This window comes from Amblyraja radiata, chromosome 3, assembly GCF_010909765.2.
Source record: "Amblyraja radiata isolate CabotCenter1 chromosome 3, sAmbRad1.1.pri, whole genome shotgun sequence".
NCBI classification, from domain to species: domain Eukaryota; kingdom Metazoa; phylum Chordata; class Chondrichthyes; order Rajiformes; family Rajidae; genus Amblyraja; species Amblyraja radiata.
In genome coordinates, this window is record NC_045958.1 from 94,703,592 (window position 1) to 94,722,835 (window position 19,244).

Below are 19,244 nucleotides of genomic sequence, written 5' to 3' on the forward strand. Positions count from 1 at the left end.
CTACGCCACTGTAATTTTTTTTCCCTCCTAATACTTGTCTTTGGATTGTATTTAAATCCAGTAAGAATGTTATCACTTATGATTTACAAATCCTTGAGTGGGGTAGAGCTTGGGCAAGATATCCTATTCTGCAGTATTCATTAGCTTTTTGGTCTGCTGTTTACTCTCTAATCCCGGCACCCATTAAAATAAATAGGAATATTAATTAAAAGGAAATGATTTGCATTTTATGGAATTATTTGCATTGCCTCCATGCTCCAGAGTGTTTTGCGCTATTTTTTTGAGTTTGGTGACTGTTCTAACATTGGGGACACGTGGCAAAAAGCATTCCCCATGCAAGGACCTGCACATTGCAACATGTTGAGGAAACAAGGAACTGCAGATGCTGGTTTACCAAAGAGAGATACAAAATGCTGGAGTAACTCAACGGGTTCTCACCCTGGATAGGGGATGTTTTGGGTCAAGACCCTTCTCCAAGCATGCTGCCTGACCCACTGAGTTACTCCAGCACTTAGTATCTTTCCATTGCGATGTGATGTGCTGTTATAGAGTAATGTTAGTTGGATGGGCTTGTTACATCCCTCTGAACCTGCAGCTGGGATCCTTGGTGGAGCATTCATCGCAAAACAGCGCTTCAATAAGTGTAGTCCAGATTCTGTGCTTAACTCGTAGAAATCAAACCCGGATCCACAATCTGGTTCCCTTGTTGCCTGTTTTTATTTGCAGATTTAATAGAAAGCCCGACTTTCTGGCTGGATGTTAGGTGATCTCACCCATTGGCCATTTTATTAGTTTCTTGTCCACACCCAAACTTGTTTGTTTGTTTCCAGCTCTATATTAATATTTAAAGTCATTTAGTAGCAAGGGTCTGCCTAAGTAAAATGCCATCTTGGCAGGGAGATGCACAAGGCAGACAAATTTGGTGTTGCAGAAGATGCAGTGTGCTGGAGTAAATCAGCAGGTCAGGCAGCATCTCAGGAAAACATGGATAGGCAACGTTTTGGAACGGGGCCCTTCTTCAGAGAAGGGTTCCGACCCAAAACATCGCCTGTGAGTCTAAAGAAGAGACCCGACCCGAAACATCACTCATCAATCTTGAGTCTGAAGAAGGGTCCTGACCCAAAACGCACTTATCTATGTCCTCTGGAGATGCAACCTGACTGCTGAGCTACTCCAGCACTCTGTCTTCTTTTGTAAACCAGCATCTGCAATTCCTTGTTTCTAAATTTAATGCAGCCTTTTGCAAACTCGCTAAGTGTAAAGTAACAAAATAATGAATTTTTAAAAGTAATGGATGAGCATTTTAGTTTGGTATTGATAGACCAGTTGATTGATAGACCAGTTGAGGCATGTGAAATTCTAACAGTGGTTTGAGTATTCCCTGCAGCAATAAGAAATTAACTTGTGCATTTTGTAGTACAAGAGTCTACAATCCAGCAATTTGCTTTTGGGCATATTTTTAGGATATGTTATCACATTTTTGTACCTATGTTTCACAAGTTAAGGACTTCAAAGAAAAATGCAATTGTGTTTCTCCCTGAAAAATAAGTGGAAACTCCTTTTCCTCTCAACACCAAATATAGAAAATATGGTTAGAAACATAGAAAATAAGTGCAGGCGGAGGCCATTCGGCCCTTCGAGCCAGCACCGCCATTCATTGCGATCATGGCTGATCGTCCCTAATCAATAACCCGTGCCTGCCTTCTCCCCATATCCCTTGATTCCACTAGCTCCTAGAGCTCTATCTAGCTCTCTCTTAAATCCATCAAGTGATTTGGCCTCCACTGCCCTCTGTGGCAGGGAATTCTACAAATTCACAACTCTCTGGGTGAAAAGGTTTTTTCTCACCTCAGTCTTAAATGGCCTCCCCTTTATTCTAAGACTGTGGCCCCTGGTTCTGGACTCGCCCAACATTGGGAACATTTTTCCTGCATCTAGCTTGTCCAGTCCTTTTATAATTTTATATGTTTCTATAATTTTACCCCTCATCCTTCTAAACTCCAGTGAATACAAGCCTAGTCTTTTCAATCTTTCCTCCTATTACAGTCCCGCCATCCCAGGGATCAATCTCACGAACCTACCCTGCACTGCCTCAATCACAAGGATGTCCTTCCTCAAATTAGGAGACCAAAACTGTATGCAATACTCCCGATGTGGTTTTACCAGAGCCCTATACAATTGCAGAAGATTGCAGTTGGATTTTGACTGCAAAATATTTTAGTTTCATAACTACCAATCTTTAAACTAGGTGTCCAGTATTATAACTTGTCACCTTGCTGTCTGGCGCTGTTGTGCATCTGTGGCGACAAGTTTTGCACGAAGTCTCATGGTCCATAATTTTGCATTGAATGAGACCTTGATCTGATTAGTGTTGGCAGGGTTGTGGATGCTTTTACACTTGATGTATTTGAGGTATCTGGAAATTCAAAGTGCTGGCTTCCTGTTAATTGTACATATTATGGTTCCACACAGTATAACTGAAAATTGGTTAGATTAGTTTATTGTCACGTGTACCAAGATATAGTGAAAAGATATAGTGAAAAGGTATAGTGTACCAAGGTATAGTGAAAAGCTTTTTTGTTGCGTGCTGTTCAGTCAGCAGAAAGAGTATGTATGACTGTAATCAAGCCGCCCACAGTGTACAGATACAGGATAAAGGGAATAACATCTAATGCAAGATTTTTTTTTTAATATGGTAGAATCGCCTACCATCTGCAACAGTGGTAAGTAACATGCTTGTTTTTACTGATGAAAGGTTTAGTTTAGTTTAGAGATACAGCGCGGAAACAGGCCCATCGGCCCACTGAGTCAGCGCCGACCAGCGATCCCCACACATTTACACTATCCTACACACACTAGGGACAATTTACACAAACTCCAAGCCAATTAACCTACATACCTCTCACGGGGAGAACGTACAAACTCTGTACAGACAGCACCCGTAGTCGGGATCGAACCCGGGTCTCCAGCGCTGCAAGCGCTGTAAGGCAGAAACTCTACCGCTGCTCCACTGTGCCACTATAAGATGCTAGAAGGATATACTGAGTAAAGCACAAGTGCTGGAGTAACTCAGCATGTCAGGCAGAATCTCTGGAAGACTCGGATTGGATAGATGTTCAGACATGAGTGTGAAGATGGGTCCCGGCGGGAAATGCACATATCCATGCCCTCCAGAGATGTTGCCTGACCCAATGAGTTACTCCAGCAATTTATTCAGTATCCCAGCATCTGCAGTCCCTTGCATCTTGAGAAGGAGATACTGATGGTTAAATAATGCATGTTAGGAAAAGGCACGTGTGGATCATATCATGCCCAGACTACCTGAGCCATGTGACATATTCTTGTGCTGTAAGTAGCATTTCATTTTGTAGATTGAACTGGCACCAAACACTGACGGGATATTCATGTTATTTGATACCTGTAAGTATTCCTGCAAGAGTCAAGAGCGCAAGCGTGGAAGGAAATGCAGGAGGCATACACGATTTATCCCAAGTAATGGGCCAGACATAGATAAAGAAATAACGCATCATTTACTGTTTGCAAAAAAAAAAATACTGGAGTAACTCAACAGATCAGACAGAGAACATGGATTGATGATGTTTCGGGTCGGGCCCCTTCTTCAGACTGATTGCATTTACTGTTTGCATCTCTGGTTCTTCATTTGTTTTACAGTTGACAGGTGCTTTTGGAAAGTAAATCTTTGTTGTGAGAGGATCGACAAACTGTATGGATATGAAAAAATGCCCCATTGATTTCATAAGATTGATAATATCATTTCTCTGAAGTTGTTGGTTTGCAGGTGAATGAGATTCATGAACATAGCGATAGAGGCAGGGGTATTGATCAAGTCCATATGATCTTCAGGCCTGTCATACCACTCAATAAGGTTGCAGTTAATCCCGTCCCTGAAGTTCAACTTTGCTACCCTATTTCTTTAATGTCCAGAAATGTATCAAGCTCAGCCTTTAATATACCTTATAACTGAACATTTTAGTTTAGCTTTGAGATACAGCATGGAAACAGGCCCCCTGGCCCATCAAGTCCTTACTGACCATCGATCTCCCATTCACACCAGTTCTATGTTACCTCACCAGAGCACCCGGAGAAAGCTCACGCGTTCACAGGGAGAATGTAATTATTGTTCCGTTCTTTGGTTTAGTTTAGATATACAGCATGAAAACAGGCTCCTCAGTCCAAGGAGATCACCGGTTCACTTTAGCTCTATGTTATCCCACTTTCTCATCCACCACATCACGTTAGGGGCCATCAGACTACAAACTTTATGCTTTCTACTTTATGACTTTCTCAGGGGCAAAAACATAAAATGGTGTCCCTTCGTAACTGGTTTTAGGACCCTTCATCACATACATTAATTAACTTAACTAGATGGATATAACTTTCAGATTGCAGCCAAACTCTTAAAAGGAACAATGAATAGAGGCGATCAGAAGCCACTTTAAAAATGGGGTCAAGGTACAGATTTGTGTGGTATATACACAATTAAGTTAGTGTGTCAATGAGGTTGCTCACCATTCTGTGCCTATGACAATAAACTCTCGGAAACTATAGGAATCTCAGCTCTTTTAATAGAGCATGACATTAACTTTCATTCACAGGCTATCCCCAGGCAACAAACGTGTTCAGTGTTTACAAGTGTCTTTAGAATCAGCGCGGAAACAGGCCCTTCGGCCTTCCAAGTCACCGCCGACCAGTGATCACCAGGTAGTTCCAGCATACACACTAGGGACAATTTATAGAAGGCAATTCACCTGCAAACCTTTATCTTTAGAATGTGGGAGGAAACCAGAGCACCAGGAATAAACCAACCTACATGGTCGCATGACCCTGCTGTGCCACCCACACAAACTGATGGAAAGATGCACACTGAACCGCATCACGCTGGATGTAGACAATGTTTTGATACCTGAACAGGCTGGATTCCGCCAGGGAAAGTCAACAACAGGACAACAGCTGGACCTCACTCAGCACATTGAAGATGGTTTCGAGGGGAAGCTAATTACAGGTGCAGTATTTGTAGACTTGTCCGCAGCATATGACACTGGAAACCACCGTACTATGAAAGCCAAACTGCAACAAACACTACAGGACTCTCATCTTGTCCAGTTCATCATGACAATGATGGAGAACCTCTGCTTCTTCGTATGCCTGAATGGTCAGAACAGCCGTTGGAGACGCCAAAAGAATGGTCTACCACAGGGTAGTGTCCTTGCCCCAACGTTGTTCAATATATACACCAATGACCAATCCATCACCCCGTTTCTGTATGCTGATGACTTATGCATTGCACCGCAATCCTCAGACTTCAGCCGGATTGAGACTCTGCAGAATATGACAACATACTACCAGCAGAACTCCATGCGCCCAAACCCAACAAAAACGCAAAGCGCAGCTTTCCACCTCCGGAACCGGGATGCAAAACGTCAACTGCAGGTGTGATGGAATGATGTCCAGTTGGAACACTGCAAAGTCCCAAAGTACCTATGTGTGGTCCTCAATCGCACGTTATCATATCGCCAACATGTTGAGAAAACCAAGTCATTGAAAAATTGGCAAACAGCTCATTTGGAAGTGACGCAACAACAATCCACACTGCAGCCCTGGCGCTCTGTTTATCAGTGGCAGAATATGCAAGCCCCGTCTAGAGCCGCTCTAGACATGCACGCAAGGTGGACTCTGCATTGAACACTGCCTGCAGGAAAACCACAGGATGCCTGATGCTGACAAAGGTTGAACATCTGTACGAGCTGGCAGGCATCGACGAACCATCTCGAAGACGTGATCGGGCAGCTGCAGTAGAACGCTTCAATGCGGACACAGACCCCAGTCCACCCCTTGCACAATCACCAACATGCCAAGAAATCCTGAAGAGTCGGAACAGCTTCATGGAACTAGAGCCAACCGTGCCAGGCACCAAAACCAAACAACAGATGGCACCAAGACACCACCCGCCTTATACTACCTGGAAAGCCCTAAACCACCTCTGCACTGGAGTGGGACATTGCGGACTCAACCTGAAGAAGTGCGGCCTCTCGAACTCTGACAAGTGCAACTGTGGAGAGGTACAGACAATGGCCCACCTACTGAGTTGCGGCGGAGAGGCATGCACTGCGGACAATCTCCGCAGAGGCACAGATGTGGCACTGGCTGTGGCAAAGCGATGGCAGAACGTCGTCTGGCACACGAACGAAGCGAAACAGGTAGAACGTACAAACTCCATACAGACAGCAGCCGTAGTTTGAATCGAACCTGGATCTCTGGCACGGTGCTACTGCTGCCCCACTGTGCCCCCCCCCCCCCCCCCGCAAAGTCTATGTCAATATTGTCCCCCAGTTGGAAAATACATAGAAGTCACTAAATATGACAACCATACCTTTACAGTATTGTAACAAGTGGTAACATAAACACATTCAAATGATAAGAAAGAATAGTTCTGAAAACTGGAGGAAAATGTTAACTACCATTCATAGGAATAAGCATGTATGTACATTGGAATTTTGAATGTAATAGTATTATTAGAGGTCGTTTGTGTATAGGGTTGCCCATAAGACAGATGGTTAAACCAGGGAACGGCCTGTACCTAACTATCAAAGATTTTGTCCTTGGAATTTTCTACCCGGAGAATCGTTGAGGCTGAATTGTTGAGGCTGAATTGTTGAATATATTCAAGGATGAGGTCAATAGATGCAGTGAGAAGCTCAGTTTGTGTTATCCAATTAATTCATACTATACATGAGAACTATCAAGCTGTACACAAGTTTTATAAGAGAAATAGTTCTATAAGAGAAACGGGCAAGAAGATGGATCTGTGTTTAGGATCGGATCTGCCATTATCTTATTGAGTGCTGGTTTGAGGTGTAATATGGCTTCCTTGTGTTGCTAAACTAAATGATGATGCTTTCCAGAAGTGTTCTCTATTAAAGGTTGACACCATCTCACATAACTCGTAATGGATTACACAAGGGCTTGCTTTCTTTTCTGTTATTTTCCAAAGGAAAGTGAACTTGAAGTATTTTTTTTAATTAATCTCATTTATCGCTGTCTCGTCTACCACAGGCTCTAGTGACTGTTGGGCATCTTGCTTGCATTACTTGAGCAGTGGTATCTGAATACAAGAACTGAGTATTCTCAGACAGGAGCCAACTGCACAATACTAAAATTTGATGAGTGTATATTTTGTCCTTCCATCCAGAACCGTAGGCGTATAGAGTTAAAGATCATTCTTGCGTTTCTTCCCATTATCTGGAAGAAAGAAAAGTGCATCTTACAAATGATGAAAGACTGGCCTTTCTACATGCATATATTGCAGTTCATTCTGTTTTTTTTTATTGTCCTGTGTACCGTGATGCAGTGAGAAGCTCAGTTTGTGTTATCCAATTAATTATACTATACATGAGAACTATCAAGCTGTACACAAGTTTTCAGCAGGCAGTGCAAAGAGAAAAAGACCAGTGTACAGCTACAGAGAAAGTGCAGAGTAAAAAAGGTGCAAGGTTCACAATGAGGTAGATTGGAAGATCGGGACGACACTACCTTGTTTGTGGGAGGACAGTTCAGTAATCTGATAACAGCAGGGAAGAAGCTGTTCATGAATCTGGTAGTATGGTTTGAAGCCTTTGTACCTTCAGCCTGACGGGAGAGGGGAAATAATGGAATGACGGGTGAAAATTGATTATGTTCACTGCATTCCCAAGGCAGTGTGAAGTGCAGGCAGAGTTGATTGGTGGGGGGGGGGGGGGGGGGGGGGGGGGAGGCTGGTTTGTGTGATGGACTGGGCTACATCCATAGCTTTCTGCAATTTATTTTGGTCTTGGACAATTGTTGCCAAACATAGCTGAGATACATCCCAATATGATGCTTTCTGTGCCTCTGTTGAAGTGAGTAAGAATCTCTGGAGACCTGCTGAACGTCCTTAGTCTTCTGTGTGCATTCTAGGCTATAACTTCAATGTGGTTGGTGCAGGACAAATTGGTGGTGACGTCTGGGAATTTGAAGCTCCTACTAAATAACTAATTTTGTGTGTAGTAATGCGTTTGATAGTGTGTTCTTTACTTTAGGAACAAGCTTCATAAAATCTCCCATCCCCCTCCCCCGTCCCCCGTGAGAGCAGAATCTGCTAAAGTGATGCTCTGGGATCGATAAGGATGTTGTAAATTAGCTAATGAATTGTCTTGAGCGAGAACTTATCAATAATAGTTCTAATAGGATAGCTAATCGGGGTTGATCATATCAGTTTTGGCATGTGTGCTGCTTATTTTCGTTTTACAGATACAGCACGGAATCAGGCCCTTTGGACAACCGATCACCCATTCACACTAGTTCTGTGTTATGCCATTTTTTTATCCACTTCCTCCATATTAGGGGCAATTTGCAGCGGCTAATTAACTTACAAACCCGCAGATCTTTGGGATGTGGGAGGAAACAGGAGCGCTTGGAGGAAACCCACAGGGAAAATGTGGGAAATCTACACAGACACAACCCGAGGTCAGGATGGAGCACGGGGGAAAGATATCTATATTACTAAAAGTCTGATCTTGACCACTTCCTGTTGTTCTGTATATTGATTTTAGAAAAAACGCTGCCACTTACGGCTGTGATTTTTGGCAATCTTACTCAGAGTCCCCCTCTGCTGTGCAGGACAGGAAGATTTTTCCCATCGATGAAAAATAAAAGAGTTGTTAGTGTTTAAAAAAGGTTGAGATTCTCTCTCCTGAAGGCCGCTCCCCTTCCGGGGGACTATAAAACCCGGAAGTGTTGAGTGCCTCAGTCGGTCTCAGCAAGATGGGGGAGCGAGAGGGTCACGTCTTTCAGTCTGAGCTGTGAATAACACTGAACATGTCTACTAAACTGTGAGTGTGGTTTTACTGACCTTGAGTGCCCTTAATGTGGTTTGAAAATGAAAATGTGGTTGGTTTGAAATAAAGCACAGCAAATGGTTGGTGGTGGTTGGTTTGAAATAAAGCACAGCAAATGGTTGGTGGTGGTTGGTTTGAAATGGCAAATGATTAAAAGTCTAAACTTGACAACTTCCTGTTTGCACTGTATATTGATTTAAAATAAAATGCTGCCACTTACGGCTGTGAATTTTGGCCATCTTACTCAGTCCCCCTCAGCTCATCAGGCGCAGAGGATTCTTCCCATCAATGAAAAATAAAAGTGTTATTAGTGTTTTAAAAATGTTGAGAATCTCCCTCCTGTCAATCACACCATGAAGGCCATGCCCCTTCTAGTGGGAGGGGGGAGGGATTATATAACCCAGAAGTGTGGCTCAGTCTCTGCAAGATGGGGGAGGCAGAGGTCACGACTCTGTCTGAACTGTGAATCAACTGAACACACTGAATGTCTACTGAACTGAGTGTGGTGTTTATGTGGTGTGTTGTGTGGTTTTATGGAGGTTTCACCCTGCTTGAAATGGTATGAAACTGCATTTGAATGTGGTGGCCTTGCACCCTGCATGAAATGGTATGAAACTGCACTTGAATTTGCTGGCCTTGCACCCTGCTTGAAGTGGTATGAAACTGCACTTGAATTTGGTGGACTTGGACCCTGCTTGAAGTGGTAAGAAACTGCCCACAACATCCACTTCAGCCCACAACACCCATACTAGCGCTCCAGGAAGCCCCCCCGCCACCCCCCACAGGCCACAGATATTGGAATTGGTGGAGAGGTGGAATATTGCGTTGAGGGACCAGCCCTCCCGTGTGAACATGGGACGCAACGGGTCCCACTTAGTCTAGTATATAACTAGAGAGTGCACTTGGGAATTTGTGGTTATTCCCAGACCTGGAAGATTTTGGTGAAGACAAAAGAATGGGTGAAGCAAAGAGCTGTAGACGTTGGTTTACAAAAAAAGACACAAAGTGCTGGAGTAACTCAGTAGGTCAGGCAACATCTCTGGAAAAATGTAGAACACAAGGAACTGCAGATGCGGCTTACAAAAGAAGAGGCAGAGTTCTGGAGTAACTCAGCAGGTCAGGCAGCATCTCAGGAGAACATGGTTAGGTGACATTTTGGGCCGGGACCCTTCTTTGGACAGATTGTGGTGTGGGGAGAAAGAATAGCATTGTTTTCTTTTGAAGGTAAGTGGTGGAGGAGAGAATTAAGTGAGGTAACAATAAATTATGTTAACAATAAATTGTATGACTGGGTGTATCAGTCCACCCATTCTCAGAGAAAGGAGTTGGGTGGAGAGCCTACGTGCTGCTTCAAACTCTTGACATGGCAAACCTGATTATTGCATTTAAAATGTTTTGGAAGAGCGCTTAATGTATTGAGACCAGAAGTGCCACAGAGCAAGAGCTGGCAGTGGGAATGGGCAGAGTTTATAACCTTTATAACTAAATTTCAATGATTGTCCATTCAACTCTGCCTACGATAAAGGACTTTGGCAAGTTTTAACTCAACTGGATGGCACAGTGGCGCAGCAGTAGAGTTGCTGCCTTACAGGGCCGGGTTCGATCCTGACTACAAGTGCTGTCTGTGTGGAGTGTGTACATTCTTCCTGTGTCCTTGTGGGTTCTCTCCAAGTGCTCCAGATTCCTCCCACAATTTAAAGACATGCAGGTTTGTAGGCTAATTGGCTTCTGTAAATTGTGTCTAGGATGGTGCATGTGTACGGGGTGATTGTTAGTCGGTGCAGACTCGGTGGGCTGAAGGGCCTGTTTCCATGCAGTGTCTCTATACTAAACTTTATGAAGTAATCAAACTTCTGGAGCGGTTATCTGGCTTCCACTTTTTTTTCTGTAGAATTTTATTTTGAAATTCAACCACTAGTCCAATTCTGTTCCATGATGGTCAACATTTTATAATCTGTCCAAGTAATGGCCCTGTCTCACGGTGCGAGTCCACCCACGAGTGATCCCGTGTTTAAAACAAATCAAACTCGTGGTAATCATGTAGAATTAACGTAGTGGGAACGTCGGAACTCGTAACGCTAACGGCAGGTACTCGGGAAACGTGGGAGGGAAAGGTGCGGGGAGGGGTGTGGGGGGAGGGGGGGGGGGTTGGGGTGACTTAGTACGGGAGACAAATGTAGGAGAGGTGTACTGACTGTGTGGGCAGACACTTTAGTAGTGATTGCCCATGGGGTTCACTGTCGATACTATTAATACTAGCCATCCAGAAAAAAGATTGGATGAACTGCATGTCCTAGTAATGTATTGCATTTGTTGTTCTCCAGATATAATGAACTGCAGATGTTGGCTTACCCTTAAAAAAAATGTGTTGGACTAACTCAGTGGATCTGGCAGTATCTTTGGAGAACATGGATAGGCAACGTTTCTTCAGACTGATTGAGGGTGGGGGTGGCAGATGGAAGGTAGAGAAAGTTGGAAGAGTGGAGGGGCAGGACAATGCCTGGTGAGTGTTAGATGGATACAGAGGAGGGTTTATTTGATAGGCAGATGGGTGGACGAAAGCCAGTGATGAAAAGAAAAAAAGTGTGAGATAAGGATAGAATAGGGTATGCATTGTTAAACCAGAGGAAGGCATATACTGGAAGGGGAGGGGAGAAATGGGTGTGAATCCAGGTGGGGCACAGGGCAGAGAGGGGAGAAAAAGGGTAGCAGGTTGTTTGAAGGTTAGCAGGCACGTGCCGTCAGGGTAGGCAAGGTAGGCAGTGCCTACCCCTGACTAAAATTATAAAATGATAATTATTAAATATAAATAGTGAATGCCTGGGAGAATTATGCCTACCTAAGAGATCGATCTCTTAGGTAGGCATAATTCACCGTGCCTTTCATGCGCAGTAAATGTAATACGGGAAAGTGTGTGCAGCCCATGTGCCGTGGACGCTGCTTCAAGCCGTCAATTTCAAGTAGAGCTGAAGGTAGCTGAAATTCTGCCTTTGCAGCTTGGACTGTGTACTGCGCATGCGCAGCGCAAGCGGCTGTAAAGTGGGAAACGGCTGTAAATCGACAGCTGGGGGGGGGGGGGGAGTTCCTTTCACGGTGTGTGGGGAGTTTGGTCAGTGGTAAAGTTGCGGGAGGGCAGGAGCGTTGAAAAGGAGGGGGTCGGGGATCATGCCAGAGCAACCAGCTCTAGAGCGGGTCAGCGGGCGATGGATAACAGGACAGCGGGGGGTGGAGCTTACTCCATGTGTCAGTGCGAGTAACCTCAATTGGTCCCTTGTTCGCGCTAACACAGGAGTGTCCACTGCCCCCTGTCCTGTTATCCATCGCCCGCTGTCCCGGTCCGCTCTATGATCTTTGCTCTTGAGCTGGACCCCTCACTGTTCAGATGGAGAGCACTGCCAGAGGTGAGCGGGCCGGCAGAAAGCACTGAGGTACCAGCAACCGCTCGCAGCTACCCGAGCTGCTTCCCTCCCCGGCCACCATGCTGTGGCTCCGCGCCCGGAGCGCCACGGCAGCGGTGAGTGAGTGAGTTGCTGGCATGATCCCCAACCCCCTCCATCTCAACGCTCCTGCCCTCCCCGCAACTTACCCCTGGCCAGACACCCCACATGCTGTGAAAGGATTTTTCCCACCATCTCTCCACCTGCTGTCACCCTCCACTCCCCACCCATTCAGTAATTCAGAATGAAGGAGATTAGGAAGCCTTGGGCAAATTGAATTGTTACTTTCTTTATTTTTATTCTTTATTTTTACGGAGAGGAGAACCATCTGCTCATGCGCGGTTTAAGATTTTTCTTAAAGCCGACTGACTGCCTACCCTGAGTAATTACTCACGGCACATGCCTGGTTAGTAGGTAGCTAAAATTGGAGAATTCAATGTTCATAGTATTGGGTCTTAAGCTACCTAGGGGAAAACGAGCTGTTCGTCCATGCTATGGGATTAAATTGCAATATCTGTCTGTCTATTGTCATTAACTGGATGCATTACCACAGAATCAATTGATGTAGAACAAGAGAAAGTCATTTGTCTTTATCTAATTCTTTGATAATTTACTGTGGTAAATACTATCATCCTTCCAACCACTAACACCCGGAACATTACTTTTGCATTGCATAACTATCTACCAAAATATTTGTTTTATCCTTCTGCCAAATTGATGATCATACAAATGTAACTTGGTCACAAATGGAACTAACTATTTCCATGTACTATTGCGACTGAATTTTGAAAATGCGGAGTCTCTTAGATTTGATGGCTGGTTTGTATTGACACATTAGTTGATGGTACGTCAGTCATTAACATCAGCTCCACCACGTTGATGCAGTGATTGAATCTTCCTTTACTTCAGTGAGTAAAAGCATGAGCAGTTGGTTGCATTAAAGGGAATAATTTTGTATTGAATGCGCTAAATTTGTAATGAATAATATAGCAACATTGAAAGTGGGTGTTTTTAATAGGTGACACTTCGTCCATTTGATCTCCTTAAAAGGAGGAGCAGTGAAAGCAGATTAAATTATCTCCTTTAACAATGTGTTAATTGGCTATTTGTGGGAGGAAAAAAGGTTGCAGGACTGGTGAGAGGGGAAAGGTCGAATATGAATCTGAGAGGCAACTTTTTCACACATAAGGTGGTGGTGGATATATGGAATGAGCTGCCAGAGGAGATAGTTGAGGCAGCTACTACAACAACATGTAAAAGATATTTTGACAGGAACATGGATGGAAAATGTTTAGAGGAATATGGGCCAAATACAGGCAGATTGGGATTAGCGTAGATGGGTCATCTTGGTCGGAATGAGAAAGTTGGGCTGAAGGGCTTATTACCATGCTGTATGTCTCTGACTCCATCCACAGCAACAAAAATGAATGATCAAATTAACCTGTTGTACAGGGAAGCTGATGAAAGAATTAGAGAATATTTTGCTCTATCCACAGGGCTTCCAATTTCAAATTTAGAGTTCTTTCCCTTTGTGGATGTTTTTTTGCTTCCCAACGTAGTGGACTTGATTGGAATAATTTGGCAAATTTGCCCTCATTGCAAGCTCATCCTGTTAATCACCTTCTGATATGAGAAGGTATTCTTTTCTGTAATAATTTTGGTTTCCTTTTGTTCTTTGCTCAGATGCTTGTGTTTTTGTTAATTTCATTTCTTGATATTGGACAAGATGCTATTTTCCAAGCTTAATTTCTTTCTGTTTTCGTTAATGTGGTTCCAGTTTTCAAGATCTCATCCAAGATTCCCCCATCAGCTCCATATCCAGCAGTGACTGTGGGAGTGTGTCTGTCACAACCTGTAGTCTTTCCAGCACGTATACACCAAGGTAACCAGACTTCAGAGAACAGTACCTATTATCTGTGTGAGTAAGGTGAACTTTGATTATGTTCGAGCCGTAATTTGGTGATGTGGGAAGAATCTTCAACATGGCGAGCCTCTGACATTGATGCATATGTTCATGTGATTAGGAATCCTTTTTGATTCAGTTATCTTTGTCTATGAACTTTCATTAGTTATGTACATGATGTCAAATAGCTATTAGAAAATTACTAGCTAAGATCATTTATCAGAATTTGTTGCTTTCTGATGCTTTTTTTTTGTCTATTGGCTCTGGATATCAATATGCTAACAGTATGATGAATTGCACAATTGGATATATTGGGCATTTAAGAATGCCCTCTGTATGCTTTTCACTTTTTGTGCTGAGCAGTGCCAAAGAGTAACTGTTTCTGGCAGCTAAAGCCTGATACTAGCCATTATTTCAGGATGAAATCAATCTCTTCAGCGGTGAAAGAGCAGAGGAAAGTGACAAAGAACATTTCTCAATTGACTTAAATACTTGTCCAACTTGGGAGCTGCTCTTTGGAATTGTCCAGCAAGCTTCCTGTTTCCCGAAATTAATACTACTTCAACTAAAACTACAGGGGGTGGCACAGTGACACAGCAATAGAGTTCCTGCCTTACAGCGCCAGAGTTCGATCCTGAATGTGGGTGCTGTCTGTTTGTACGTTCTCTCCGCTCTGGTTTCCTACCACATCCCAAGGACGTGCAGGTTTGGAGGTTGATTGACTTCTGTAAATTGTCCCTAAATTTCCATGCTGTACCTCTAAACTAGAGGGGGGGGGGGGGGGGGGGCACTGGAGGTGAGAAAAGGCCAGAACAGATCATCATCATCATCATGGGCCATCAACAGATGTTGCCAGCATTTTATGTCTAGCTTTCGTATAAACCAGCATCTGCCATTTCTCCCTAAACAACAGAGGAGTTTCTTCAGTCACTGGATTTTCAGTCAAATTCTTTTATTAATGAAGCTTGTTTTGACATTTTTGTATTTCGTCTCTTCTTTTTGGATTCACAGGTACAGTGTGCTGAAGCACCCTGACTTATTTTATTTCTTAATTAGTTTAGGATATTTTTGTTCAGACAAGAAATAGTGCCATGAAAATTGGTTTGGCAATGCAGCAAGGGTGGATTGTTGGGTTCAGGGAACTAAAGGATGTTTCCTAATAATCGAAGGAGTGTGGCATACTGCAGCATATTAACCACAAATAGGCATCAAATATGCAACTCTGGTCCAACAGGCCATGAGAATGTGACAATCAACACCTAACTAGGCAACTGATTCAAATCCTATGTTTTGGACTTTGGACATTTCTGGCTTTGTATCGAGAGTCAAGAATGTTTAATTGTTACGTGCCGACAACAGAACAATGAAATTCTTACTTGCAGCAGCTTAACTGGTCTGCAAACACATTATGAAGAAACAAGGAACTGCAAAAGCTGGTTTATAAAACAAGACACAAAGTGCTGGAGTAAGTCAGGGGGTCAGGGAGCGTCTCTGAAGAACATGGATAGGTGACATTTCGGGTCGAGAACCTTCAGATTGATTGTGGGGCGGGGGGAGGGGGGTGGGGGGCGTGGGATATGGCAGGAAGAAAACTGAAGTGAGATGGGGCAGGACAAAGCGTGGCGGGTCATCGGTGAACACAGGCAAGGGGGATTTTTGATAGGCAGATGGTTGGACAAAGGCCAGAGATGAGAAATAGGTGTGACAAAAGGATTGAAAAGAGTTGCAAATTTAGATAGGAATGGGGAGGAGAGAAATAGGTGTGAATCCAGATGGGGCACAGGAGAGGGGTGGATGAAAATACCTACAATTGGAGAATGTAATAGCATTGAAATTAAATTTCCACAGTTCAAGCTTGCCATTGGGTTGTTAGCTACAAAGTATGAATATTGAGTATTTAGTTACGGCACAGATATATCAAAGATTACCTGCTTCTCTCCATCAAATCAATGGCTTCACCACCTAGACTTATCAGAATGATTTTTTTAAAGCTGCTGCATCTGTAACCCTTATGGTTTCAATTTTGATTCGAAGTATAAATATATCTAACATTATAGCCACCAAATAAGTCAGATTTCTCACTCTAGACAAGACCACATATTGCTTTGGGTAAATTTCAGCCTGGCTTCCAATAGTTAATGATACAGAGCATATACCTATCTACACTTTTCCCAAAGTGGCTCTAAAGTTTCCACTCTAGATCATGAGGATAGATGGAGTAGAAAACGTTCCCACACATGCACACCCAGGGTTGTGATAGAATAACACAGGCACAATAGAGGAAACATTGTTGTGTATCTGATTACAGAAGGCAAACCTGTGAAAGATCAGTTTACTGATACTGAACAGGCTGTTCCATCCATTATGTGATTTATAACATTTGATAAAGTAAATCAGTTTGTTCTCGGCATTTCTTCTCCGTTTTTCAGTCAGATTTGTCAAAAGTTCACACAAACTTATTCATGCGCTATTGTTCAATCAAAATTTGCTATTGAGCACAGACTGTTTTGTCTATCATCCATGAAATTGTTCTCCGAGGTAGAATATTGTTTTGTGTGAAAGTTCACATGCAACTTCAAGTGCAAATGAAACTTTGTTTTGCGTGCTATCCAGGCAAATCATAGCATACACAAGTACAATCATACTATACACAAGTACATTAGGTAGAGAAAAAGAGAAAATAAACAGAGCAGAATATAGTATTATAACCACACAGAGAGTGTAGATTAAAAATATTAGCCAAAAGGAAAGATCAAGCAAAAAGTTGAATAGATCATTGATAGCTTGGAGAAGATAACAATGAAGCACACAGCTAAACCTACCTGATCTCCCAGTTGCTAAACTCCCCCTCCCATTCCCATACTGACTTTTCTGTCTTGGGCCTACTCCACTTTCAGATTGAGGCCCAGCTCAAATTAAATTGATTACATTTTATCTCTGTATGCTTCGTTGTCAACTTCTCCTAGCTAACAATGATCTATTCTACATGTTCCTTGATCTCCGTCCCCTTTGATCTATCATTTTTGGCAAAGAATGTCTGAGTTTGCTGGTACATACCAAAGATAGACACAAAGTGCTGCAGTAACTCAGCGGGTCAGGTAGCATCTCAGGATAAAAAGGATGGGTGACATTTTGGGTCGGGACCTTTCTTCAGACTGTCTTTAGGATGTCTGTAGAGTCTTTGTCTGACAGGGCCTCAATGGGCACATTTTAAGCTACTGTTTGGCTATTTTTTTAATGGTAACTTGACAATTGCAAGATTGACTAAACAATTGTCACTCTATAATCACAACATTGCTCTTTGCCAGCATAGTTTCCATCATGCATTTCACTATCTCAATTGGATTATTAATTCTACTTTTGCAATATTATCCAGTTGCATATTGTTGCTGCATTGTTAGGTTTTGCTTACTTATTAAGTGCAAAGTCCCATGTAGCTGTGTAATATTTATGCGAGGGTACACTATTTTTGAAGGATGTTCACTTTGTTGTATATTCTGTTGCCCTAAAAGAGGCACAAAATGCTGGATTAACTGCGGGTCAGGCAGCATCTCTGGAAATACCGAGGTGGCATTTTGGGTTGAGACCTTTCTTCAGTTTGCCCTAAGTTTTCAATATTTTAATACATCTGCAGTCAGTATTTTTGTTAAATCAAATTGTCTTGGTTTTTCACACCCTTTCATTTTCTAACAAACATTTTGTTTTTGCAAGTAGCAACTTATCCGTAATGTATTAAACCAGCACAATCAAGGATCAGTCTCACCCCGGACACTCCCTCTCCCCCCCCCCCCCTCCCCCCTTCCCTTTTGGCAAGAGGTACAGAAGTGTGAAAACGCATATCTCCACATTCAAGGACAGTTTCTTCCCAGCTGTTATCAGGCAACTGAACCATCCTATCAACAACTAGAGAGCTGCCCTGAGCTACCATCAACCTCATTGGAGACCCTCGGACTATCTTTAATTACATTTTACTAGACTTTATATTGCACTAAATGTTATTCTCTTTATCCTGTATCTGTACACTGTGGACGGCTTGATTGTAATCATGTGTAGTATTTCCGCTGACTGGATAGCGCACACAACGTAAAGCTTTTCACCGTACCTCGGTACACGTGACAATAATACATTAAGCTAAGCAAAATTAAGGCGGTGGGAAGAACTTAGTTAACAGCTTTTTGTTAGCACTGTTTGCTGTATAGTAAACAAAGTTGATCATGGTGATTTTATCATGTTAGTATTTGAATTTTTATCACAGATAAAAGCAGCAAACTAGAAACGATGCATTGATGCAGAACTAAACTGTCGCCTTCTAAAAGGGTACCTTTCTATTGACACAATGCATCAGATCCTTGGGTGTAACCTTCTGGATTACAGCATCTGGAGATTAGTTTCTTATTATAGCATACATGGGGTGAAAGGATCAGCTGGAATTAAACATCACTCATTTACACTGTAGCTGTAAGGATTGCATAATATTTAATCTGTGACTGATGCAGATTGTTCAATTAATATTTTTTGCAGAGCAATGAAGCAGCATAACAATTAAATGAACTCTAGAACCAAAGCATTGTGGAGTCATAAAATCACAGCACAGAAAGGGCCCTTCGGCCCAACTCATCCACTCAGCCGAACAAGATGACCCATCTAAGTTAGTCCCATTTGCCTTCATTAGCCCCACACCCCTCTAAACATTTCCTATCCATTTACACATCCAGGCGTCCTTTAAATGCTGTTGTTTAAAGATAGGGGAAATATTTAAAACAAAAACATTCTGAGTCTAGAATTGTTTCTCGAGATAAAACTAAATTAGAGTTGACAGTTGCAAGAAACGTTGAAGTGCAACATGCAAATAAAAAATGATTTTCAAATAACGCTCAAGGCAAGCAGCACAACCCTCCCATTCAATTATGTTTTAATGTGCAGCAATATACATAGTTTCAGAAACAAAATTTGGAAGGACATTAGGGGTTTGAGCAGGAGCACGGAAGAAAAGCTGGGTGTGAAAAGCAACCTAAATGAAGCTGAATAAAG

The 19,244-nt window shown here is 42.8% G+C and overlaps 1 protein-coding gene across 3 annotated transcripts in view; it reads left to right on the forward strand.

Annotated features, from left to right (window-relative positions):
- Positions 1-19,244, forward strand: part of zfyve28 (zinc finger FYVE-type containing 28) — a 160,911-nt gene that overhangs the window by 117,574 nt on the left and 24,093 nt on the right. For 2 of the 3 annotated variants that reach the window (XM_033018383.1, XM_033018384.1), the window contains exon 9: positions 14,088-14,192. The exons of the other annotated variant lie outside the window; for it this stretch is intronic. In XM_033018383.1, the coding sequence (XP_032874274.1) occupies positions 14,088-14,192 (105 nt within the window). The remainder of the gene's footprint in view (positions 1-14,087; positions 14,193-19,244) is intronic. 3 annotated transcript variants of the gene reach the window in all.